This window comes from Hoplias malabaricus, chromosome 5 (genome assembly GCF_029633855.1).
Source record: "Hoplias malabaricus isolate fHopMal1 chromosome 5, fHopMal1.hap1, whole genome shotgun sequence".
Lineage (NCBI taxonomy): Eukaryota > Metazoa > Chordata > Actinopteri > Characiformes > Erythrinidae > Hoplias > Hoplias malabaricus.
The window spans coordinates 17,235,728-17,262,430 of NC_089804.1; the positions used below are offsets into that span (position 1 = coordinate 17,235,728).

At 38.5% G+C, this 26,703-nt stretch overlaps 2 protein-coding genes across 2 annotated transcripts; one reads left to right on the forward strand and one right to left on the reverse strand.

The window, feature by feature from the left end:
* Positions 1-495: 495 nt before the first annotated feature.
* Positions 496-12,155, reverse strand: gdi1 (GDP dissociation inhibitor 1). Its single transcript, XM_066671828.1, has 11 exons — positions 11,803-12,155; positions 9,114-9,221; positions 8,652-8,751; positions 8,172-8,306; positions 7,688-7,886; positions 6,624-6,755; positions 6,426-6,525; positions 6,038-6,209; positions 3,871-4,015; positions 3,713-3,767; positions 496-2,768 (listed from the first exon to the last, which is right to left on the reverse strand). Exons 1-11 carry the CDS (start codon positions 11,845-11,847, stop codon positions 2,616-2,618), a joined length of 1,344 nt encoding a protein of 447 aa, XP_066527925.1. The 5' UTR covers positions 11,848-12,155; the 3' UTR covers positions 496-2,615.
* A 2,151-nt stretch (positions 12,156-14,306) lies between these two features.
* On the forward strand, positions 14,307-25,842 carry atp6ap1b (ATPase H+ transporting accessory protein 1b). Its single transcript, XM_066673229.1, has 10 exons — positions 14,307-14,493; positions 15,491-15,617; positions 18,307-18,381; positions 18,710-18,900; positions 19,325-19,356; positions 19,565-19,650; positions 19,865-20,112; positions 20,889-20,939; positions 21,063-21,300; positions 24,440-25,842. The coding sequence occupies exons 1-10, from the start codon at positions 14,408-14,410 to the stop codon at positions 24,644-24,646; spliced, it is 1,341 nt and encodes a 446-aa protein (XP_066529326.1). The 5' UTR covers positions 14,307-14,407; the 3' UTR covers positions 24,647-25,842.
* The last annotated feature ends 861 nt before the right edge of the window (positions 25,843-26,703 follow it).

Below are 26,703 nucleotides of genomic sequence, written 5' to 3' on the forward strand. Positions count from 1 at the left end.
TTATTGTAGTTTATGTTCATATAGTGGAGTTTTTTTAACCAGGTTTCTGAAGCTCTGCCACAGGCTGCAACATTTCTCATCCACTCCCAAACTAATGGACCAAGCAACCCCGCTCACATCAGGGAAAAAAATTTGGACCTGTTAGCCAGGTAGCACAACACATTATTGGCAAATGATTATTGCTAATATTATTTTTAAATGACTCAGGGAATCTGTTTTTAGCAAAATATCTACCCTTGAAAAAACTATTACACTTTAGCAGATTGTAATATTTAGAGCTCTTTAAACAATGGATAAATGCTGGTAAGAAAGTCTGTCAGATGCCTATAAAAGAGTACTACTAAAAGTCTACTACACCCTAGAAATGAGTGCTGTGCCAGCCAGTTCCAATTCACCCTCATGCCCCACTGTTCAAAAAAACAACACTTTTCTTTATTTCAGAAAATTTCCTTCATCTAAAGAATGTCAAGCCAATGATGCATTTCCAGGTTTTGTTTTTTCCAGAAGAGACCAAATGTATTCAGATTCTCAGTATTTATTCACATTTTAATTTATTTCATTCATTGCACAAGACTGCTCAAACACTTGTGATAAAGTCACAACTTAAACTGCTTTGTCTGAAGTTCATATGTCAGTGTTAAGTGTTAAGTTTCATGATACCCACAATGGAAAATAAATAAAGTACAAAAGAACATTTAAACAACTATTTGGATCAAACAAATAAGACAATGAAGAGGATAATTCCAAATGGAGCTTTGCTCGCCAGTAAGATCCATGTGATGTGAGGCAGTTTCCATTAAGAACATTGTCAGGTATTTAAAGTTACACATCGATGAAAGAAATGGAAAAATGAATGATGTGGGAATTATGCTGAATGACCATAAGCAACTGACCTTGCTGTGAAAGTGATGAAATTGGCTGTGATTTTTTTCTTTCTTATTTTTATGTGAAATTACACTGGAAACTACCATCGTGATCATATGCTCAGCAAGGGGAACACAGAAATCAGTACAGGACTTGTGAGCTACACTGAGCAGCATAGTTAAGTACTCGAAATGCACAGCTTCAGGTGGCACAGGGAGGCCAATATCAACAAAAACACCTACATTAACAAAAAACAAACAAACAAAAAACCACCAGTGACCAAGAAAGCGCACTTAAGACTTTTTCTAAGAATAAAGTGTCTGGAAACAATGAAATTAAAAATGAACAATAAAAAATAATTAGTCTCAGTTTGTATGGACATAACATTATGTGTTAAATCTATACACAAGGACTTTCAAGTGTAAAACATTTTATGGAGTGACTGAGGCAAGTTGAACTGCATGTTAGAAACCACTCCAGCATACAGGCTAAGTCACAAGTTCAATCAAAACTGACACAGAGGAGGGAATACATTTTCAAATATGGTTCTAGCCTAGTTTACAAAGCCAGAACATTTAGAGGATATGTTAAATGTCAAACCCCAAAAAAGGACACAATATTCATTATTTATTTTATGCACATTAACATGATTAAAGGCTGCAGAGAGATCATTTACATCCTTCAGGAACAGGAAACAAAAATATCCATGGCTTTTAACTCAAATTCCTTACTGCATATTCCATGTTATGTCTCTTTTTTAAAAATCATATTCACTGCCAAATAGAAGGAGCAAAGCATATTTATACTGGTACTGGATAATAAAAGCAGTGTTGACTAGAAAGAGGTGGTAGTATCGTATCAAAATGTCAGAAAATGCATACACTTAAAAGGCAGATTCTACATATTTTAGATGAACCTACTGCTGCTATGATTTTAAAATTATATCATGTTCATGTCTTCATGTGCTAAGACATGGGTGTAAAGCTTTGTACTTGCCACTGCCACTTCACACTTTTACAAATATTGTCTGTAGGACTGAAAATGTGACTGTTTTAGTGTCTAAAAATAAAACAGTAGTGTTACTGAAATGTCACTGATAAGTCACATCAAACACAAGGGGGGGGGTTGTTTTGTAGGTGTTTGTAGTGATTTCACAGTTAATATTTATGAGACACTGCGTTGCTAAATTCAGTTACAATTACACATCAGCCCAACCCTGTTCTTAGTCAGAACTTGAGCCAAACCAAGATTATTACAAGAGCTGTAAAAAGAGACTTGTCCATTTAATGTCTTCTAACCACTGTGCTCATCAGCATAGTAAGTCGAAGATTTAATCATTGGTGCACGTCTCTTAATAAATGTTAGTGAATGTGTAAAGACATGAGGGCTGCTGCCAAAGGCATTTTTCATAAATGAAAATGACTCCCAAACAAATAAGACCTCAATATGTTTCACTGTGACAAGACGGTAGCGCAAAATGATGCCTGCTTAGTAAGAGATGAGTTGGGGAATGTGAGCGTAAGAGCATTGTGCCTCTGTGCTAAAGTGTACGTACTTGGAAAACGGGATCGAGAGACGGGAGGAAATGAGGAGTACGATTAGATGAAGGCAAGTATAGGACACCTGTACTTCTGATTTATCTGAATTAATGTGATCTCTATAAACCAATGCAATGCCCTCAGCTGTCTGTTGTCCTTGATACCAGCCTCATCTCTCACATCCCCCTCCTTTCCTTCATCTCTACTCCTCATTCACTGCTCGTCCTCCCCAAAGACATCATTCTGTTTGCGCTTCATGTTCTCGAAGTCAAAGTCGCTGCCGGTCATGCGCTTGTAGATGTCCTTGATGTCATTGCAGGTCGTCTCAAAGTGAGTGGTGGCATCATAAGACCGTGACGCAAATATCTGAAGGACATCACAAAAAAAAAACAAAAAAAAAAACTCATCATCACTGCCAAGATCAAGGCACTTAGGGACATATTTTCACATTTATTTCCGGAAGCAACACTGGAAGGAACTTTTCTTTTTCAGTCTGTTGCACTAAAGCACGTATGTGGGCAAAGAATAAAGTGAAACTGAAGATTAAACTTTTATGCAAAGAATTAAGCCATACCTCCCCCCACACCCTCAATCTAATTTCACAATTTACCTTTGTCATTTTTCATTTAGTAAATCAAATCTTTTACCAGGCCTTGTTTTAAAAATCTATTAGAATTGTTCTTACTGTGCTTTTTGTATTTGTCCCAGATGTGTTTCCTCGTGTGTGGCGTATTAATACTTTCTTTGCTTTTTCTGGCATTGTTCTTGGGCTAGTATTCTTCTAGTGGTATTCCACAAAGCAGGATTTCCCAGTTTAACCAGATAACATAAGCCCAAGTCAAGCCTGTCCAATAGGAATCACCCTCATCTCTGTTCCGATTGTAAAGGCTTGACTTGGGATTAAGACTAATTAAGAAATCCTGCTTTGTGAAATATGAAAGAAAAAAAAAAAAAAAAAAAAAAAATATATATATATATATATATATAAAACAGAACTAACTCCTTTGCGTATAAAACTAACTCCCTTGCGTACTTGTTTATTCTATCTGTATTTATTTATACTCCTGGTAGCCCTTGTTGTTTATTCCTGTTCCATTTCATCTATCCTAAATTCTGCTTCTTGTTACTTTTTACAACTGTGTTTTTTCTTTTCCTTTTTTATTTTCACTCAGCCATCATGGATGACACTCTAACTACTGCCACCCCCTTTTTTCTGTTAATCCAGACTGCAATAAAATCCTGCTTCTCTGTTTCCTTCGTTACAGTTCAGTTTGAAAAAAAAAGACAAACAAAGAGGAGCTGGCTCTCACCTGGCTTTCTGAACCATCATCTGTTGGTTCATACATGTCACTAATGGCCACAAACCTGCAATAAAGACAGAATAATGAATACAAATAATTCTAGAAACTCTGGTTTAATCCTGTTGGCAAATATAAAAAAATGCTTTCCATAAGAAACATTAAATTACTTTTGGTCGATTGGCTCAAGGAGCTCCAGAGCAGGCTCAATTTCAGCTTCAGGTTCTGCAGTTTCCACAGTGGTGCTGACTATGGCAATATACTTCCCTTGGGCTGCCACGTTATGGGCATAGGAGATCATGCAAACATAGATATCTGCACAGACGATGAAAGGTAAAGGATTATTATTTCAATAATAAGAAACATTTTTGTTTACATCTGAAATTAAAAAGCATTTACAGGCAGCCTTTACTCTTTTAGAAAGGGTTTTATGCTAGATGCTAGAATATTTCTATGAGGATTTAATTAAATTCAACAACATTATCAATACTAGAGTCAGATACCGATGTTGAATATGGTTAATATTGAGAACAGTGGCTGTAGAAAACATGAACAGCACATCATCCCTCAAAAGTGAATCAAGTACAGTTCTAGTGCCTCTGCTGGCTGATCTGCAGTATGATGTGTAGCGCGACCCAAAGTGAGTTCTCTTTCAGGCTTCTTTTCCCCGCTGTTCTTACTGTTCACTCAGCTGGACATCTCTAGACCCATATACCAAAATACTGAAACTTAAAAAGGACACAAGGTAAGGTTTGGACTTTTTCCTCCTGGGGCTTCTTGTATTGTAACTCATTTTCTCAGCATGGTTCTGAGATTAATGCAGGGGGGAAGGAAGCGGGGTGGTTCCCTACCCTGCCCAAAAGTTACATAGTGCACTGTCTGCAGTGCTGAGCCTGGAGTAGAAAGATAGATATTTTCCATATTACAGGTCAGTGAAGCACCATAATCATTTCATTCATTAATTGTCTGTAACTGCCCACACGGACACCAAACTCCTCACAGACTGTCACCCAGAGCGGAACCCGAACCCCTAACCCCAGATCTCTGAGGCTGTGTGACTGTGCCACTGTGCCGCCCTATAATCAAGCTGTAAATTTAAGGTAAAGATTTTACATACTGTTCCTTTAAACAAAAGTAGCTCAGCATAATTTAGCCATGTATTATATATCACTATAAACTGAATGCACTGTAAACAGCTGATAAACCATGGCTCTTGCCTGACTCTATCCATTAATTTATGACTTTAAAGGCAAAATATGCAAGAGCATGTTGCAGAGTTTCTGCTTTGACCTTTTCTGCCAAAAAAGGATTATTGCACAATGCTTAAAGAGCACCAAAGTTCTAAGAATCCTGAATGAAACCAGTTCAAGAATCAGTGATCTTTTGGTCAGCAAGGCAATAACAGAAACTTTGTACCATCATTTCAGACAATGTGAGTGAAATTAACTTCTTAGTAGAACTATCCTTTCCACATTAAAAGTTGCAGCAGTTACTGGCGTTTACCAACATTTCTCTCCAACTTAAACAGGGTAGAAATGACATTCTGGCATTGGCAAAACTTCAGTTCCACTTTTTGTTTAATTCTGGCACCTGAGCAGTACTTTTTAAGACAGAATTTAAAAGTCTTGGAGCAAATGGGATTTGAGAGAAGTAAAATAATGAGAATAATTCGTTCTGTTCCTTCACTGCCACTATGAGAAAGAGGCAGGTTTCCACAAATCTCAGCCTGTGGTGTTTATTGCGCTCTGGTATCCAATCTGACATCATTGCTGAAATTTTGGCTTCATTACTATAAAATGGAATTCAAGCAATCAATGTTTTTACAGCCACTAACAAAGACTAAACTAAAAACAAATGTAAGCATGCCTTCTAGTGGTAGTCCTGTGTAACTACAGCAAGGACTTCATTATTTGGAACAGCACTTTAAAAACTTGTGAATCTTGGAACAGCCCTTATATAAACATCTAGCAAATGTTAGCTTGAAAAAGGTCATTAATGTTGTATTTTTGTATTATAATATTGTGATAAGAATTTGTTTAGTTGAAATGATTTTAAATGCTGTAATATTTTGCCATATAAGCCCCTCTGAATAGCATGGCATGATTGATATTAAATAGTTAAAGTTTACAGAGGGAAACTATTACAATATTTTTGCCATCTACATATTTATACATCCAAACTTATTTTACAGGAATAAACCATATAGAGTCATCCTTATGGAACCACATGTCCAATTTCATCAGTATTAGTTTCCTAAAATGCTTTTATCATGATGCAAAGTCCATTTCATACTACTATACTGATGTGGTAAATGAAAGGCAATTATTTTGCACTGACCTGACTTGCGGTTAACCTGGTTCTGGGGGATGATGATCTGGCAGGAGTTTGCATCATTAGTGTTTTTTATGGGATGACTGAGGATGCAGATAACCCGGATCACCTGACCTACTTTACGCACACGGTCTGAAATGTAGCTGGGGTCACAGATGAGCTGCTTGCATCTGGCAATCTAAAAAGAACATAACACAAAACAAAAATCATACAAAATTAGTTTTCAGCCACTATTAATTTTATTTTGGAAAAAAACATCACTGCAGTTCTAGTTTTTATGGACATTTTACTTTTATTTATGCTGACCATGCTTTAGTCTGGAAGTGCAACCTGCAAGAAATCAACTTGAACACTGTATACATAAACAGCTAAACTGCCCACATGATCAGTTTACCTCTCCTTCAGATTTCACTCCAATGACATGGCCATCCTCTACCACTATCTCATCCACTGGTTTGTTCAGCATGTAGGTTCCTCCATAAATTGCACTTAGCCTGAAACGAAAAACATGGAAAAATATGATGACCGTGTTCACAAGACAATCAAAACTGACTGCATGTAGGCTGAAGAGCTGGACTTGTGTTTTACACACCTCGCAAAACCCTGGGGTAGTTCCCCCAAGCCATATAATGGGTAGAGGTAAGGGCTTTTCCCATAGCGGGCCAGAGATTCACTGTACAGCTTTATACGATTGATGGTCTCCAGGCATGGCTGATCAAGGTAACTGTTGGGGTGCAAAATGGAGATTACAGTTAAAAGGTCCTGTTAAAGCATCCAAATTTGCAAGATTCATTTAAACTGAAATTAATAAACTGTTGTAATAAATTGTGTAATTGAGGGCTGTCATAAAATCAAAAACACCTAACAGTTTTAGGGATAATTGTACAAACTTCTTACAATAGATTTCTTACAGTTGATTCATTCAAAACTTTTGCAATGGGTTTTGGTTGTGATCCAGAATTAATCATTCAATATCAGTTTCTGACATTACTAATGTTTGTGTAGTTGAATGCAATGAAATCCACATAGAAATGTTCCAACACCTAGAGTAAACCAATAACAGGATAGTAGTTATTGTAACTTATGGTACTTTTCCACTGCATGGGATCGGCTCAACTCAACTTGACTCAGATCTACTCGATTTTAGCTGGTCACTTCTCCACTAGCACAGCTCCCTCATGAATTGGAGCCTGATATCGCAAAGCCCAGTCTCTAAACGCTGGCTTTGAAAGTCACAACAACAGTGGCTGTAAGGTTAGACCCTGTTTACTCCTTTTGTTTCACACTGATTTTTTTGGACTGAATAGGCCCCAGTTCTCACAGATCATCAGAGTTTTCCTTCTAGAATGTCTGGTTTTCGCTGGATTCTATTGTAGACCCACCATTGAAGGAGCTTTAAACCTCTTCAAAATATAACTGCCATTGTAAGTCAAATTGAAACAAATAGGGCCGCTGTTGTAACTTGAGATATTTTACAAGTGGATGGTTTGTGCTGAAGGACTGCATTTTGTGGTGATTAACAGGTCTCTCTCTGGCCAATCAGTGCAACTTGAAATAAGTTTTTTACATTTAATGGCACTAAGTATATATTTATTTTAATTTCCATGTAATACATTCCATAACAAGGAAAACAACTGTGGTAAAATTCGTTCCTACTCGTCTGTCCTGTAGAGGGCCAAGGCATGTCCGGTAAAGTCGATAACATCTTGGCCCAGGTCAAATTTCTTGTACACTTCTCCCATTGTTGTCTGTTTAGGATCAACACCCTCAAAAGTCTTGGGGTCATTCTCATCAAAGTTGGCCACAAAAACTAAGAATTTACGGAAACGTCTCTTCTCAAACATCCCCATTAGATCTGGAAAAAAAATTAAATATAGAATTGTAAGATTGTACAAATTGTCAGGCTTTAATACACAACCACTTTTTTGGAACACAGAAAATAAAACTTAGTACGTTTATCTATATTATAACCTGGTGATTTTAATGCATGAACATGGTTTTAATGAATTCACAAGATTAACTGCATAATGATGCAATAGCACTGCAAATTTTATTCACATAGAAATTATATTCCATGTCAAATAAAAAGTGTTCCATTTTAGTGAAGACAAAAAAATAATTAAGGCTCCTTTATACATACTTGAAGCGAGTGCCTCAGTCTCTGTTGAGGGTACTTTATAGATCTTTCCTCCTTTGTATACAAAGCTTCCCTCCACCACTTTGAAGTCCAAATATCTGGTCACCTCAGTATATAACAGCATCTTGACTAACTGGCCTGCAGGAATTCACAAAATGTGATTTTCTGTCATTAGCAAAACAGGAGTCAGTTTTCAAAATAAGTTTATTAACCCCCTTAAACGCTAAACTGATTGCATCCTAAGGCATATTATTCATTAATTACATGGAAAACAATGTAAACTTGGTGAATATGTAATAAAAGCGTAGTGCTGCCAGTTCTAATGAAGAGTTAACCGTCAAGATTACCACACTTTATAAAGTGTACAATGAACATAATATTATGCCTAGACTCTGATTTCAAAACCGGAAAACCTGAATTGTACCTAAAATTATTTAACAAATCTCTCATTTATGATGCTGTCAAATGTGTTTGCGTCATTACCATTGGCCATTAGAAATTTAGGGATCAGGTCAACATTCCAGTCTCTTCCCCTACCCATTGACTCTGGGGGTACATCTGGAAGCTCAAATCGCTTATAAAGCTGCAGAAGGGGAATATGCAAAAGCAACCATTTATATAAATTAGTAACTGAAGAATACCATATATCACTGCTGTCAGAACAAACCTTATCTCCAAAATGGTAAATATCAAGCAGAAGAAAAAAAATAACATTCAGTGAATGTTGATGTAAAGAAATATTAATGAACAAAATCTGGAACATTCTTACTGGTCTGTTTAATAAACCATATTGTAAATGAGATCTGTGAATTTCAAAATTATGTCAAAAACTAAAAAACAAAGAAAATGAAGATACAGAGACACAGTGCTTGTCAGTTGGGTTTTGGACGTCAGATTTAATGTATTACGCAATGCAGATGACAGGAGCTGAGGAGACATTCCTACCTCCTCCAGAGGGGTGATGGAGGAACTCTCTCCTCCATAGTATGGGTTCCTGTCCATGTGTAGGACTTTCTTCCCATTCACTGACATGATACCAGAGAGAATGCATTCCTGAAAGAAAAAATATAATAATAAAAATCATCATCGTTATTATAATAAAAATATTGATAGAATTTTCCAGTAGACGAGGGACCATCTGTTCTCTATATAGGTATGAAGTAATATATTGTCATTTTACAAAGAAAAACCATGTAAGCCTATATCCATATTAGTTTACTTTTGTTTACTACATCATTTGAACACAGCAGCTGTCCATCACATTGTGTGAAAATTTTATTCTGTCAAAAGTTAAGAAAGAATTTTCTTCTCCTATAAATTACTATTTGGGAGATACATGTTTTTCTTTGGACAGTTATAATATGAAATGTAGTACAGTTTTATTCTTCTACGTAATCACCCTTAACAACGATACAGTTGTGAGATCTAGCAATTAACTTCTTAATTCCTTTTACTTGAAAAATGATAATTTATAACTGTCCTCAGAAAATCGCTTTCCTCTGAGATCTTTCTTCAGATTTCAGATGAGTCCGGGTTAGAGGGTGGAGGAATAACATTTTTATCAACATACTTGGGTTATTCAAAATGGCTTAGTTTTCATAGCGATTGCAAGTATACCAATGGTCGAAATTAGCTGATGGGTTCTTTATAAACCCTCAGAAAGTGTCACTACATAGAAAATGTATTAAATTACCTGCAGGATTAGTAGATTATATCAATACCAAGTACCTACTGAACAACACTCATAAACTTTATTTTTATGCTCCAAAATAGATGCAGACAAAAGCCCAGGTTCTTATAGTACAATACTCAATTACATTTTCTCAACAATAAGAAGAATATTTAATCTTTATAAATTTTTCATAAAATGAAACTGGTAAAATAAACCAGCAATCTAACAGTTCAATAGAAATCATACTGAGATTTATCAAAATATATTGAATTATTGTTAAATTGCACAAATAATTCTTTCCTGTTCAGATCATCAGAACATTCTAACAAATAGTATTTGTATTATTTAATATAATGAAGTTTTACATATATTCTACATACACAATATCGTATATAGCTAAATATTTTACAATGACACCTACAATACTAATAATTTTCATACACTGTATAGTATGAATTAACGTTAAATATTTCAAAGAATGTTAAAGCTGAACTTATTCGATGTTTGTTTCAACAAATTTTATTTTTAATTCATCTGAATGCTGTTTTCTCTCTGTTTATTCGAGGCTTTTCCTCTGGGATATTATCACTAGCAAGCCTCCTTACCCCACCCAAACATCCCTCATCACTGTACACCGCCTCTCAGCGGCCAACACATACAATAACCAACCTGTTTACACACACCCAGTGTGTGTGTGTGTGTGTGTGTGTGTGTGTGTATATATATATATGAGACATCAATTCCACATCAGGAGAGTATTAGCTGACGTGACGTTAGCTAGCCGACCTTACCACATCAAGGCTGTATCCCAAATGGCTCCCTGCTCTCTGTGCAGTGCGCTGAGGGAGATCTGTGATCTGTAATACCGGCTCGTGCACTGAAACTCTGCCTAATTTTTCAAGTACGGGACTGTGCCAGTAATCCACAAAGAATATTTGTAGACATATAATACTCTGTATGGGTGCTGACGGCAGTGTCATTATCACTACGTAATGCATTATGTGGGAAGTAGGGAGTCGTTTGGGACACAACCAAGTAAGTGTTGTCTCCTAAATGAAGCCCACAAATAAAATCTGTGTTGTTAAGAGACCGTTAAAATGGAAGTGGGCACTGTTTTGTTTTTCTGTTATGTTCATTAGCCTTGACTGAATTACAGCGGGGCGTAGTACTGAGAAAAACGGAGCTGAACGTTTGCCTTTTTTTTTTGACACGCATCTCCGAGACACCTGATGCCGCTCCTATTGAAGCCGCCTAAGAGTCCCGTTATCAATTTTTAACATCTGTTTCTCCACCGGCATCGTCTTAAACAAGTGAAAAACGGCCGAAAGTCGTTGAAGTGGGTTGTAAAAAAATCGGTCATAATGAAAATGTGGGTATTACAGTCATTTGGAGTTTTGGAAATGGATTTCTCTTTCAAACTGCCCCTTTCCACCTTAAAACGTGAATGTAAATGATGCACCATTTAAGGTGGAACAGAACACTGGAAAACGGAATAAAACGCGGGTGGAAAAAGCCAACTTCAGCCAATAAGACCATGAAACATCAAAGAAGATAGAAATAAAGTGTTACTCTGGATTTGCGCGATTGAAACGTGTGACTTGGTTCCACATGAATGAAGTTCCAGTCATGAAAAACACTTTTAGTCGTTCATCTTATTGACTTCGGACGACATGTATGTCGCCGTAAGGTATTTCATTCACGAGGAGCAGGTGTGCACACAGGAGCCGGGTCAATTCATAGCAGGACTTTTGTTTCCAGTCTTTAGCGAAGGCGATGCGTCAGCAACTCGGCCTTCAGCATCTATTTACACACCGAGCATCTTCCCTCCTCCAACAATGAACCCGTTTCACTCCCTTTCTGACCTTTTATCATCCGTGTATCGGTACAGAACGTGTAAATAGTCCTGTCATATAAGACAGCACGAGATGTAAATGCGTTAAAGAGTCTGGTCATGTTACTCACTGTGAGCCCGGTGCCAAGCACAATCACATCATATTCCTCATCCATGTTGTTGTATTGCAACGGAGCCTTGGTGCAGCCTCCCGCTCTGAAATGTCGTATAACCGGACAGTATTTAGAGGTCCCGCCTTTAAGGTGGGTTAATTTCAGTCGCGTGTCTGTGAAAAAGACGCTTTAATGTGTACAGTGTGGTACAGGTTGAGGTTTATTACTGTACGACAGTGCGGACGACCAAAGATGGCCCTGGCCTCAGCACCGCTTTTGGTTGCTCGGACACATCCGCGTCGCGATGTAGCGCGGGCCCCTGCCTTTCTGTTTTTTAGCGTCGTGGTGGTCTTGTCAAGATTCCATGAAGTGCGAGGGAGACAAATATGTGGATTCTTTTCAGAAGACAAATATGGAGATTACGTTTTAATTCACTCTTTCCACTACACTACTCGCCAGGTTTCATCAGGGAGCTGTAGGACTGTATCCTTCCGCCTACAGCATTGGAGCAGTGTTGCAGAAGCTTCTTATGGAAAGTGGTCCACCTATGATGATGATGATGATGATGATGATGATAGGGACGGTTTAGCTGTATGTTTTTACACATGGTAATGATGTAAATGTATATGTACAAATCAAGTTCCCTTTTCACGTGTTATATTATTATTATTAATATTTTTATTATTGTTTCATTTACTAATATTACTTCTCAGCTTAAAATTGAGCAGTGATGTCCTATTAATGATATCAAGATGCAGTTTATAGGTAGATGTCTGACAACAGCCAAAAACCAGCTCTGAGGTTCTGCAGAAGCTTCAGGACCCTTGGGAGCTGGCTGTAACTTAGTTTCTGCCAGAGCCAGGACAGTCAATGCTGGAATGTGGTGAGCAAGTAGACAATTCATCAGCTGCCATCCAGATCAATCCTTCTTCTATTTTCTGAGGCAGAACATTATACTCTCAGAAAGAAGACCAGAAGACTGGTATTTGATTTACATTTGTGAAGCATTTTGTTTAAACCAGCACAGGAGCCAGACTCAGGTACAATGTGGGTGTCAAAAGTGAATGAGAATGGCAGCAAAAAAGAAGATGGACATAAGGAGCTATTTTTCAAAGAAACGTGTAAGTCACTTAAAGTCAAGTTCGCTAATGAAATGAGGCCATCATAATAACAGGCTAAAATTGTCTGTATGAATTACATGGTTTGGAAATTAACTGCACAACATACTGCCAATTATCAGTTCTCTTACATTATCGTTTTATCACGGAGCAAAGGGGGAAAAAATATGGCATTGAACTCAACCACTGATTTGTGCAGATATAACAGTCTCCTTTAATTGGCAGATGAACTCCAGTAAGTTAAAATAAACTACTGATTGTAAAATCTACAGGCATGTACATTTATCTCATTTGCAGTATGCATTATGAACGTCGTTTTGCACTGACATATTCACTGTTGCAGCCAACCAATAAAATCACATCCTTAATTATCCAAATGCCTTAAGATGCACAAAACTGACACAATAAGAGTTTTTGTTGTTGTTGTTATTGCTGTTGCTGTATTAAGACATTCATATTTATCATGTTAATGTGGATACAAAAGTAGGTGGTAAAGTCCATACTGATTGAGAAGCACTGTATCGTTCACACCAACTTTGGAAAGTGTTAAGGATGCATCAGGCCACATCTCAATGCGTAAACTACAATGATACATGTTCAAAAGCAGCAAACCAGCCTCAACCAAGCTATCAACCACATTATTGCCCAAGTTCCTTTCAGGGTCTCTTACACCATTATTTCAAACCTTAGCATTATAGCCAAATGCTCATGTATTCTCAAATATATGGCTTCCTCCTTGTACAAGATGTGATGCAGTTTTTCCAAAATCTTTCATTTAAGATTCATGTATCTTGGCTAAAATTACAGTAATGTAGTGGTGGTGCAAAACTGTTGTTACCCACCAACACTTGATCAATTTCCTCCTAATATCTGAAACTTAAATCAGAGTGTATTACTTAATTAAAGAATTAAAGTATTTTTGTCTTCAGATTACAGCACTCACATGTAAAAGGGAGAACAGATGCTCTATTATTGTTACTCTGGGCTCAGCACTGCAGAAAGTGCACTTGTAAATTTTGGAGAGGGCCCAAGGCTTTCACCTACTAACCACAAAAAGCATTTTACCGGAAGACACAAAAAAAAGAAAAAAAAAAGGAAAAAAATCTCAAACTTTTGTGTCAAAGTTACTCAGGAGCAGGGGTTTTGTATTTCAAATTATATGACACATCGACTACTTAGAGTGAATTAGGACTGAAATAAAAGCTCACTTTTGACAAATAGTATATATGTGAATGTATATCTGGTTAACCAATTAAAATGTTTTAAATTCTCTAGAATCCTCTTTGCCATTAAATTTATCTTCACTTGCAGTCCTTACAGTTGTGGAACAAGTTCCCATATTTATAAAAGGCGGAAAGACTTTTATTTTGACAGATATCGGCTCGTTACTGTTGTTGCAGCTCTGACGGGATGGCGTCATCAGCCTCTCACATGACGGCGGCGGTCTTCCCGTGACAGAGAAGACGAAGGACGGAGTCAGTGTTAGGGCTGTTGGCGTGTTAAAGATGGTCTTTACCGCTCTGTTGTGTGTCCTTCTCTCGTTGTGTAGCTGTAGAGCCCAGGTGCCGTTGGTTCTGTGGAGCAGCGAGGGGTACGTAGCGCTTTTACATTGTGTCACTGCCTTTCACTTCTACTGTTTACACTGGAGAGATAGGGTTATATTTTAACACTGTTAAACCTTCGGTTAGGCTACGTTTTGGTTTAAGTAAGAGCTGGACCCACGCTATATAGGTCTTTAGACACTCCAGCAGCGAGTTCTGGTTGTGTAGTCTTTAACCTGTCCAGCTCCGCTCGGTTTTATAAAGCCACTCAGTGCCGAGGGGCTGGTCAGCTGACTCCCAGCGGTATGTTGATGTGATCGAGCTCGATATTAATTTTCGATTCCGAACTCGATTTTCAACTTTTGATGCATCAAAATAAACGTAAACTGAAATCCCTCAAAAGCATACATTCTCTCGTTGGGTGCAACCACTTCACTCTGTTCAGGGCTGTAGTGTATCTGAAACCTCCAAAATCTTTGGGTGCAAGGAGCACACCCTTGGATGGTGTCAGTCAATCATAGGGCATCACACACGTTCAGTTTCACATTTACACATGTAGGTGCTTTTACACAGCTACTCCACCATCCAACCTGTGTTTTGGGCCAGTAGCAGGAAACCCACGCCGACACAGAGAGAACACACCAAAATGCTCACAGACCTAAAGCATCTATTGAACCCAGGACTTTTGAGACCCTGAAGCTGCGTGGTATTGACCTGCAGCCCACACATCTTCATACCACAACATTCATTATCTGAACGCTTTGTCGTTATGACTGACTTTGTGCTTCAGCAGTGCTCATCTGTATTTCACATGTGGAAACAATAATGGTTCTTAAATATCACCGAGCACACACTGGAGAACGAGAACACTGCGATTCATTTACAATGGGAACATGATGCATATCTCTTAATTGACCATTTGAATAAAAGTCATTGTAACCAGAAGTTGTAGACTGTTTTTAACGTGTCACTACTATATATCCTGAGTATATCCTGCCTGTGCCAAAACCAGTTTCAGTATTCATTAAATTTTGCTCTTTCTTTCAGGTACGGTTTGCCACAGCAGACGGAACCAGCAGCTGGTGAGATCGTCTCTGGAGGGGAGTTGGTATCTTATATGAAGTCTGCCTTGACAACTTCACCACACAATGTGGTGCTCTTTCTGCAAGATAGGGTAAGGTTGTACTGTCTTTTTCACCCCGTCTGGGCATTTTTAACCCTGTGTCTGTCCTGTCTTCTCATTTCAATGTGACTCTGAGTTGTCGTGTGACTCTCACTTCCCCTTATAGTTTCCATGGGGGATAACAGAATTGTGTCAACTTTTTTTGATTGTGATCATACTTGCAGAATACAGAAAAAATGTTTTGAATGTTAATTACCTTCAATACTAAATGCACACTTATTTATAATTTTTTTTATTATTATTTATTTTATTTTTTATTATTATTATCATTATTTTAAACATATTACTATAACATGGTAATGGTGGAATGTGTAAAAAGTAACCACTGTTCCAGTTTTAAAGTCATAGAACTGAGTTAATTCATTAAGAATATCCATCCATCCATTATCTGTAACCGCTTATCCAATTTAGGGTCGCGGGGGGTCCAGAGCCTACCTGGAATCATTGGGCGCAAGGCGGGAATACACCCTGGAGGGGACGCCAGTCCTTCACAGAGCAACACAGACACACACACATTCACTCACACACTCACACCTACGGACACTTTCGAGTCGCCAATCCACCTACCAACGTGTGTTTTTGGACTGTGGGAGGAAACCGGAGTACCCGGAGGAAACCCACGCGGACACGGGGAGAACACTCCAACTCCTCTCATTAAGAATATGAAAACTTGAAAATATGAAAATATTGGTGTGTGGTAGCTAGTGTAAGAATGAAGAAAATGCAAATATATCCCAGTAAGTCCACAAAAATAAAGCTGAAAAGGGGCTGGCATGTATATCAGGACATTGACCCAAAATCACAGAAGAGCTTGTATATAAGTTTAGTCAGGCGTGTTGGAGCCTGGAAAACATTAACGCTCAGTACCACAGAAAGGAATTAAACCTAATCTTAAACTGTTTCTTAACATGTATTCATATGTGTTCTTATGTCTTTGTCTTTTTTTACGTGATGTCATTTTCCAGTATTAAAAAACACAAACACATGGAACAGTTAAAGACCCAGACATTGTTCTTTATCCACTTCAAATAACAAGGATGCATTGTTTTGTGACTTCCCAGCGAAAATGCCCTGGAAGTCTCATATTTTACTGCAATATCAGGAGTTATGTTTTGGAGGTTTACTACACAACAACATGCTTCTGTATAACACAAGTCTATTATTTTGCTATTAAAAAACAGCCCTGGATTAGATTTTCGTTTGAATGGAATCTACATTGGATACTGCCCTAAAGCTTTTGGGCAGTTGCCCCCAAATGGATGTTATGAATATTCTGTAACACAATGCTATATAACCCTTTATTCCAGAAACATAATTTATAAACAAGTTTGAATGTATAATTTATTGCATATCATTAACATATGTGCATGGATTTTGACAATGTAGAACCCAGTACTTTAATAACCTTCCGGTAATTGAATTGTGCAATACAATGCTGCATTTAGCTGTCCCTCTAAGGTAATGTGATGTCAGCCCATTATTTAATATGGTATTACATTTTTACCAAATATGTTATTATTTTAAAACGTATATTAAATTACGTTTGTGGGAACTAAAACTATTAACTACCAATGGATATAGCTTTCATTAAATTGACTCAAACAGATTGCCAGCTTGTACGTCAGGTGACCACACATTTGGTACATACCCTTAGCACATGAACATCCTCTGAAGTTGGAAGGTTAAGTGGGATACATCGAAATTTTCAGTACACCACAAACTGCCCAAGTTGTGACGTAAACCATTTTTAACATGGCGAGTACACCAACCATAAAATATATATAATTCAGGGTCCAGAGCCTATCTGGAATCATTGGGCACAAGGCGGGAATACACCCTGGAGGGGGCGCCAGTCCTTCACAGGGCAATACAGACACACACACACTCACACCTACGGACACTTTTGAGTCGTCAATCCACCGGCAACGTGTGTGTTTGGACTGTTGGAGGAAACCGGAGCACCCGAAGGAAACCCACGCGGACACGGGGAGAACACACCAACTCCTCACAGACAGTCACCCGGAGCGGGAATCGAACCCACAACCTCCAGGTCCCTGGAGCTGTGTGACTGCGACACTACCTGCTGCGCCACCGTGCCGCCCTAAATATAAAACAAAAATGTACAATTTTACTTTAAGAGTAATGTTGTTTTTAAACATATACAGTTAACATGTTTTGTTATATTTATGTTCAAAAACACCCGTAGAAATCTAAAAATCAACATGACATGAGAAAAAGTCTTGATAGCATCCATGTTATTATTATTATATCCCCCTTCTTCTCCTCTGCTCTTCACGCAACCACATGAACACAACCAAGTCAGGAGAATGAGTTGGACCTTGGCAGAAACTACTTTCAATTAGTGTTGTCACAGTAACACAGAGAATGAAAGAAAGAAACCACTGGAGTTGTGAAATAGCTGACATTTGCCATTGTTTGATAAACCACTATCCTGTCTAACTTCCCATATGTTATAATTTTTACATCTTGTAAAAGCAAACCACACCTTCAACCAACTAAACAAGTTCTGCATTAAAGCTACATGCCATGTCTCATACACCTGATACTTTACCAGGAGTTTGCTTTCAGTTTTTCAAGGAGATAATATGGATATTTGTCCAAAACATTGCCTTGACCAACATATTCTAATCGGACCACTTTTGTCTCCTCCTCTATGTAGCTAAGCATGGACGATTTCACTGTGTATGGTGGAGTTTTTGGGAATAAGCAAGAAAGTGTCTTTTTGAACTTAGAGGTGAGTCTGAAAATGAATAACAATATTTATATTTTAATTCCTTGTCTTACACACTGTCTTTCTGATCTTCAAATGGAATTAGTATACCAACTGACTCTCAGTGATCAGTAGGTTGTATGTTTTATTATCTGCATGCTTGTTTTGAACCTTGCGTAATACTGCTCAAAACAAGCATTTACATACACTATACCGCCATTAGATGTCCTTAAACATTCGGCCATATAATGTAAATAAAACAATGGTTTTATTCATTCTCTCTCTCTCTCTCTCTCTCTCTCTCTCTCTCTCTCTCTCTCTCTCTCTCTCTCTGCATGATTTTGTGTTGCAGTCAACACTGGAGGCATCTGCTCATCTCGTGCTGCCATCTCTGGACTGGTCTGCTGCTCTTTCAGTGGAGGAACTCTTCCAGGAGGAGCTGGGGATCCCAGCAGTCCACATTAAGGCAGCAGAATTCCCCCAGCATCAGCTGAACTCATCCCAGCCTTCTCTTCTGGTTTTCAGGCTTCCGTACACAACTGGGTAAAAACCTTAATTTTATAGTGGATGAAATTATAAGATGATAACTGCAGATGAGGGACATTTTGAAGTTTGCAACAAATTGATTATTAGACTTGAGCCTAGACACTGTGCCTGTCTCCATGCTCAAACAGTGTAGGCTGAGAGTAAGGACTCAGAGGCTTACACCACTAACGTTTGAAGTGCATGACTAAAAATTCAACCTCTAATGGAAGGAGTATTATATTTGAAAGTTATATGGAGTAGGAGATTTTCAGATGGTAGGCACCTCACTCACTTGCACACTCCCTCTTAATATAATGCTCCCTAAGTGAAGTATTCAGTGCATAACATAAATGACCATTTGAAATAGGATGTAATAAGAGGCTATTCTTTTACATTTTGACATTTGTTTGGGAAAGCAATTTATTTCTTATTTATTTGGCAGCACCCAACTGAAGGAGCTCCTGAAGAAAAATGGTGAGTTTAACTAAACTTTCAGCTAAGGGTTTGTTCTGAATATTAAAAAATAGATGATTGATGACTTTAGTAATAAATCATTACCTTTATTTAAATGATACATTTTTGTTTTCTCTTGTAAATGTCCCATTTCCGAGACACTTATTATTATTCTTTTCTTGATGATAAATGTTGCTCTACTTTTATTTAATTACTGCTCTCTTCTTAGATGAGACCATTGGGGACGTCTTAAATTCACTGAAAGCTCGAGGTGTGCCGTACACTGCTGTTTACACTGGCCTGAAGCCATCCCATGTAAGAATCACCCTTTTATCACTGATCACACTCCTTTCAAAACTTAATGGGCCTAACGAAGATGCAAAATGCCCTTTTAGTGAGTAAAGAGGTTTTGCACTAACCACGATGATACCCATCTGCAATGATATAAAACTACTACATACAAGAAGCTCAGTATTGAAGTTGTATCTGAATGGTTTATCACATCTGTGCTATCTTCCATGTTCTACAGATCACTGAGGACTTCTCTGTGTCTGCATCAGGAGGATTTTCTGGACGCTCGCTGTTACAGGCACCTTCCAATACTACTGCTAGAGCCCCCGTGGTTTTCAACAGCACCACCAGTGGCCCGTGCATCCTGCTGTGGGCCAATATTATGAACATCAGTTATGATAATGGACCATGGTTCAATCTAGCTCCCCTTACTTTCGACAACATAGTCAATCTGGACGGATCCATATGCAATGAAACTTTGTCCAGGTGAGAAAATCTGGTTTATAATATTGAAGTTTGAGGTTTAACATTAGTCATTTGATCAGGTACACCTTCACTTATAGCTGTATACTAGTGGAATGCTTTTATCACCACAGAGTAGGCAACAATATTGATGAGTAATTGTTTTATTTACATGATTTCTTTGAAGAGAAAATCAAATGAAATGGGGCCACTAAATCAGAGGTATTCAAATAAGGCACCCCTTGCCATTTTTTGTGAACTTCTATTAAGTAGCAGTGTCTTATTTTAATTTACTTCCACCTTAGGCCCTGAAGATCGCAGCCAGCAAATATAATTTTGGGACCTTGTCTCTTGCATATCGAAATTTCTCTGGAGTATCTGAATCTGTTAATGATATTATGCACTGTAGATTAAAAAAAAATCACATTTTTTACCTCTGAAAAACTCTGCTTTATATAAATGGCATGTTGCGAATTAACCAAATTTTGTAGTAATACACAATTTTATCACTCTTATGTTGTCCTGACATGACTTAAAAGATTAAATAAAATGGAAAACAAATTGTTTTAACATTGAAAACATTTTACATTTTTACATTTTAAATTGCTTTCCCTGGGGCAAGAAGAATGATCATTGAAAAAATGACAGCTTCATTTACAGCAATATTTTCTCTTTTAATATTTTCCAAAATCATTTTGAATTACATCACAACATAAATATAATTATGATGCTTTGCAAATCAGCAGTGAACAAATGATCACAGTTTGAAGTAGTGATGTTGTCTCCCCCTCCCCCCACAGACTTGTCCTGAATTATGGCAATGTTCTGACATACAAGTCGTTCCAGGTCGTGTGAGTATTCAGAACATTCACTTGGATATATGTTCACACTATTACCAAGACTGCAGATATCAGAATGAAGCCATGCGCCATACACCTTCCTACTGTAATGTGTTTCTATTTGTTATCTTCTAGTTTCGAGATGAGCAAAGTATACTTCCCAGTGTCTGCTCGAAACTGGACTCTCATGGAGCATGTGGTGCTGAATTATGATGGACAAAGCGTCCTCTTCAATGCCAGCCGTGGCATCTATGCTCCTGCTGAGTATTCCTTTCATTGTCAGACAGTGAGCAACACTGACAGCCCACTGCTGGTACCCAACTCCACTTTAGATAACGCTACTCATTGGAGAATCCTCTTCACTGACTTTCAGGTACTTTCACACTCCTGACACACTCTCTTAGATGGTAAATACTGGTATTTAACCAGTAATCATTTTCCAATACTTGTTTGTCTGTCTTTTTTTCTATACAAGGGTTGGACAATGAAACTGAAACACCTGGTTTTAGACCACAATAATTTATTAGTATGGTGTAGAGCCTCCTCTTGCGGCGAATAAAGCGTCAATTCCTTTGGGAATGACATATACAAGTCCTGCACAGTGGTCAGAGGGGTTTTAAGCCATTCTTCTTGCAGGATAGTGGCCAGGTCTCTACGTGATGCTGATGGAGGAAAATGTTTCCTGACTTGCTCCTCCAAAACATCCCAAAGTGGCTCAATAATATTTAGATCTGGTGACTGTGCAGGCCATGGGAGATGTTCAACTTCACTTTCATGTTCATCAAATCAATCTTTCACCAGTCTTACTGTGTGTATTGGTGCATTGTCTTCCTGATACACAACACCGCCTTCAGGACACAATGTTTGAACCATTGGATGCACATGGTCTTACTGGTGCAATGTGCAATTAATGAAGATTGGCCACCAGGCTGGTTCAATTTAACCATGAAACCTCCCACACTAAATGACAGGTGTTTCAGTTTTATTGTCCAACCCCTGTATATGAAGAGGCTTTCCAAATAAGAATTGTGAAATTTTGCTTTGTGATATTGTTTATAGTATCTCACAGCAACAATGTCTAAACCTTTTTGGCAAGGTTACTGTATAATATTTTGTGTCTGGACAATTACAGCATGTTTACAATTCTCCAGAACGTGATATCCATTTAAAACAGAGAGCTGACTTATGTACACTCTTCAGCATCACTGCTGTGTTTAGAATGGATGGTACACCATCGGAACAGTATCTAGTCAAGTGTTTCTGCAGTGAGAAAGTGACCAAAGATGCAGGGACAGATTGTGACAGTACAGGTGGCCTGTAATTGTAGTAGACATAAAATATGGTGCTTCAATATAAGGTTTTTCTAGTAAACTGACAAATGTGTACAGGTAGAAGGTATGTACACTATATTGCCAAATGTATTTATTCACCCATCCAAATTTGGGTGTTCCAATCACTTCCATGGCCACAGGTATATAAAACCAAGCATGCAGACTACTTCTATGAACATCTTTGAAAGAAAGAATTACTCTCAGGAGCTCAGTGAATTCCAGTGTGGTACGATGATAGGATGCCACCTATGCAAAAAGTCCAGTGGTGAAATTTCCTCATTACTAAATTTTCCACAGTCAACTATCAGTGGTATTACAAAGTGGAAGTGATTGTGAATAACTGCAGCTCAGCCAAAAAATAGTAGGCCACATAAAAATAGTCAGCACCAGAGACACAGTGCCCTGGGGACCCGTCTGCCTGAGGCTCTGAGCGGGTTCTTTGCCTGCTTTGAAGACCCTAACACCCTCCCCCTCCAGCACTAGACTCAACCCACCACCTGGAGAAGTACTCAACATTACACCAGCAGAAGTAAGTAGGACCCTCAGGAGGATAAATCCCCACAAAGCTGCTGGCCCAGACAGCATCCTGAGGATGCATAATTTGGATGCTGAGGAACTGTGCTGAACAGCTTTGTGAGGTGCTGGCAGACATTTTTAACTCCATCCTCATCTAGGCAGTCCCCCACCTGCCTGAAGACTGCCCCCATCATTCCAGTCCCCAAGAGCTCTGCAGCGATGGGTCTAAGTGACTGTCGGCCATTAGCCCTCACACCGATAGTCAAGGAATGTTTTGAGTCTGGTCATGGCCCAAATCAAAGCCACAATCGATGTCACTAGGAATCCACATGAGTATGCATACCGGAAGAACAGATCCACAGAGGAGGCCATCTCATCTGTGATCCATACTGCCTTCACCCACCTGGAGCGGAATTAGTCCTACGTCCGTATGCTCTTCGTGGACTTCACATACATCTTCAGCACCATGACCCTGGCAAATAACCTCTTCTGAATTGGACTGCGCTCCTCCCTCTGCAGTTGTGTCCTGGACTTGCTGCCAAACAGGCCGTTGTATTTAATATTGTATTTACTTCTCTTCTATATTTTATACTTAATGTATATAGTGCTTCTTGGGGAAACTGGGACTTTGGGTACTCAATTTCATTCCACGTGTTGTGAATGACAAAGTCTCCTTGAATCCTTGAACGTATGCTGAGATGCATAGTGCACAGATGTTGCCAACTTTCTACGGAATCAGTCTCTACAGACTTCCAAATTTCAAGTGCCCTTTAGATTAGCTCAAGAACACAGTGCATAGAGCTTTATGTAATGCGTTTCCATGGCCAAGCAGCTGCTTCTAAGCCTTACATCTCCAAGCGCAATGCAAAGCACATGTTCTCTGGAGTGATGAATCATGATTCTCTGTCTGGCATTTCGAAGGATGAGAGTTTGGCAGTTGTCTGGAGAATGGTACTTGTCTGACTATATTGTGAAAAGCACCCTTAAAAATAATGGTGTTACAAAATGTTTTTGAGCAATGCCATAGAAGAACCATTTTTATTTAAGAAATGTGTATGAAGAACCTTTTTAAAGGTTTAAAAATCCATCACTCTGTCTTAAGGTTCTTTACCAATTTAAACCTATTAGCAAAAATGGTTCTTTATGAAACCAAAAGTGGTTCTTCTATGGCATTGATCAAAGAACATTTTGTAGCACCTTTTATTTTTTAAGAGTGAATGTAAAGTTTGGGGGAGGTTTGATTATGGTGTGGGGTTGTGTGCCAGGACTTGGTGATGGCCCCTTCCTGTTCCAGCCCCTTCCATTCCAGCAAGTAAGGTCAATAACATGGATGAGCAAGTTTGGAGTGGAAGAACTCGACTGGCCTGCAGAGTTCTGACCTTCCTTCCTATAGAAAGAATAGAAAAAATTGTATTGCTCATCTAAAAAGAAAAAAAAAAAGCCATGGCTGATGGCTCAAGCAGACAAAGCCTGCTCTTGTGCTACAGGCTATTTATGACAACTCTGTCAAGTTGCAGTGATTTCACATGTTTAAGAAACCAGTTTCTTGTGGCTTGCAGTGTATTAAATCTTTCCCTAATTATAGTCTTGTATGAGTGGAAATAAGTGTCCTATGAGGACTTGTATCCAGGATTAGTAATGGACATCATTCTGTCATTTCAACAGATCCAGGGCTTCAACGTGACGGGGAATTTCTCATACGCCAGCGATTGTGCAAGCTTCTTCACACCTGGGATATGGATGGGGCTGCTGACCACTCTGCTCATGGTCTTCATCCTCACCTACGGTCTCCACATGATCATGCAGCTGCGAACCATGGACCGATTCGATGACCCCAAAGGCCCTGCCATTTCAGTGCCTCAAAACGAGTAACTAAAGCCAAAGAAGGCTATCGCCAAAAGCCAAATGCATGGCTTGTATCTTCATGTTGTATTGTTTGTGGTTGTGACCAGTCTCCTCATTCCTGGGTGGTACCTGAGATGTCATTGTGTAAGTCTAGCTCCTGATGGGAGGGTCCTTGTTCTAGATAATGTGGTTCTCCGTGGTGGGGGGTAATCACTGTAGTCACTGTTTATCAGCATTTTTTTTTACCCCCCTCCTAACCAGAATATCACCATCACTCCTGTCTGCCACTACTTCATTCCCTGATGTTCATATTATCTGCATTTTCCCACTCTCATGACTTGTTACCCATGTTAAGCTCTCGTCTTGCCCTCAGTTTTTTTTCCTGTCATCGTCTGCAATGATCGTCCCTGGATGCCAGTGTTTTGGGTAAAATCCCATTTTTTGTGCTTTTTAACTTGCCTTATTCTGTATACATGTACTACTGTGTATGTGTGTATAGGACAAATTACCTACTGAAGTGCCCTTCCTATAGTTTTAAAGCATATTTTTTTTTAGATCACTGAATTGTCCTCCAGTAACTTTTTAATGCCAAAGCCACTTGAAAGTGCCACTTATCTTTGTGCCTCTTGTCAATGGTCCTTTATGACTTTGAATTGCAATATTAATTGAACATCCTAGATCATGTTTGCTGCTTTATCTTCCATATCTTTAATGGGAGATGTAGTACATACGGCACATGCTGAGCCTGTCACATACTCTTTTCATTGTAGCTTTAGATTTGTTTTGGAGCGTTTGCCATCTGTCTCCTAATGATATCTTTACGAATGTGTAAATTAAAAGTATAACTCATAATTTAAGAAATACATATCTGTATATTTGTGCTGTTTAAGTGCTCTTGCTATTCTATATGGACCTGGACATAGATTTTTACAGAGTGATATTAAGTGTGTTTGTAGGTTTGACATCCTGATGTGAGCATGATTGTGTGACTGAGAATGAATTAAAACTATTTATGTAATGTCTGTCTGAATTGAGATTGGGGGATGGGTATTGATCAGATAAGAAGAGTCAAAGGAAATATGGTTGCACTTACAACCAACAAGCCTTAATGCAGTGCCATGAATAAAGGACGGACTGATCTCATTCACAGCTCGTGTTCAACTGTGTCAACATTAATCCAGGGATACATAATTATATGTTTACACACCATTAGTGTCTGTTCTTATGATGCAAATCTTGGCACCTGTCACACCTGTACTATCATGACAAGCAAGGTACTTCAAGGAAGTACTGATCAGTTAACAATGGTTGTACATTCACATTCACCGTTTAAGCTTATTTATTAAAATGTTCACAACATTCATGTGTGCTTGTGACTGACAACAGAAACCTCATTAGGGCCCACGGTTAAATACAACCAGTAAGACTGTGGAAATGCTAAATACCCACCAGCTGTCATGTGACTTTGAAAATTGTTTCCAAAACAATCAACCCCAAAAGGAACCACAGCCACAAAAGTGTCCATGTGTCCACATAAAGAGGAGGACAAAGTGACATTCAAGTTTGTCATAAATGTGTGACTGACGAATCTGTGCAGAATAAGTCTGGCTTAAGTACTTGGGCTAAACTCGTGATGGGACATATTACTCATGTTTAATAACTGTAGAATATTTTGGAAAAGGTGTGTGTGTTTTCTGTCATCATCTGACAGTCATTTACTGTACATTAACACTACTAATGCACAGCTTACTTTAACAACAGTGAGATATTAAGGAGGTAACTTTTTCAGATTTTCCAGTTTCAAAACAGCTGTACATGTGTTTAAATACAGTTTATTTTTATTCCTTAATTGAGTCCTGAAGATAAAAATGTTCTTTGGACCGTTCTCAAAGTATTTAAAATTTACCAACTCATGAGAAAATAACAAAAAGGTCCAAAATACACCCTCCCTCTTTGGGGGAGGCGTGTCTGTCACGAGAGAGTCGCAGACACCAGTCGAGTGAAGTTCAAAGCAAATCAAAGTATTTATTTAACAATACTGGATCCAGGAGAACTAACACATTGAGAACAGTGTGATACCCCTC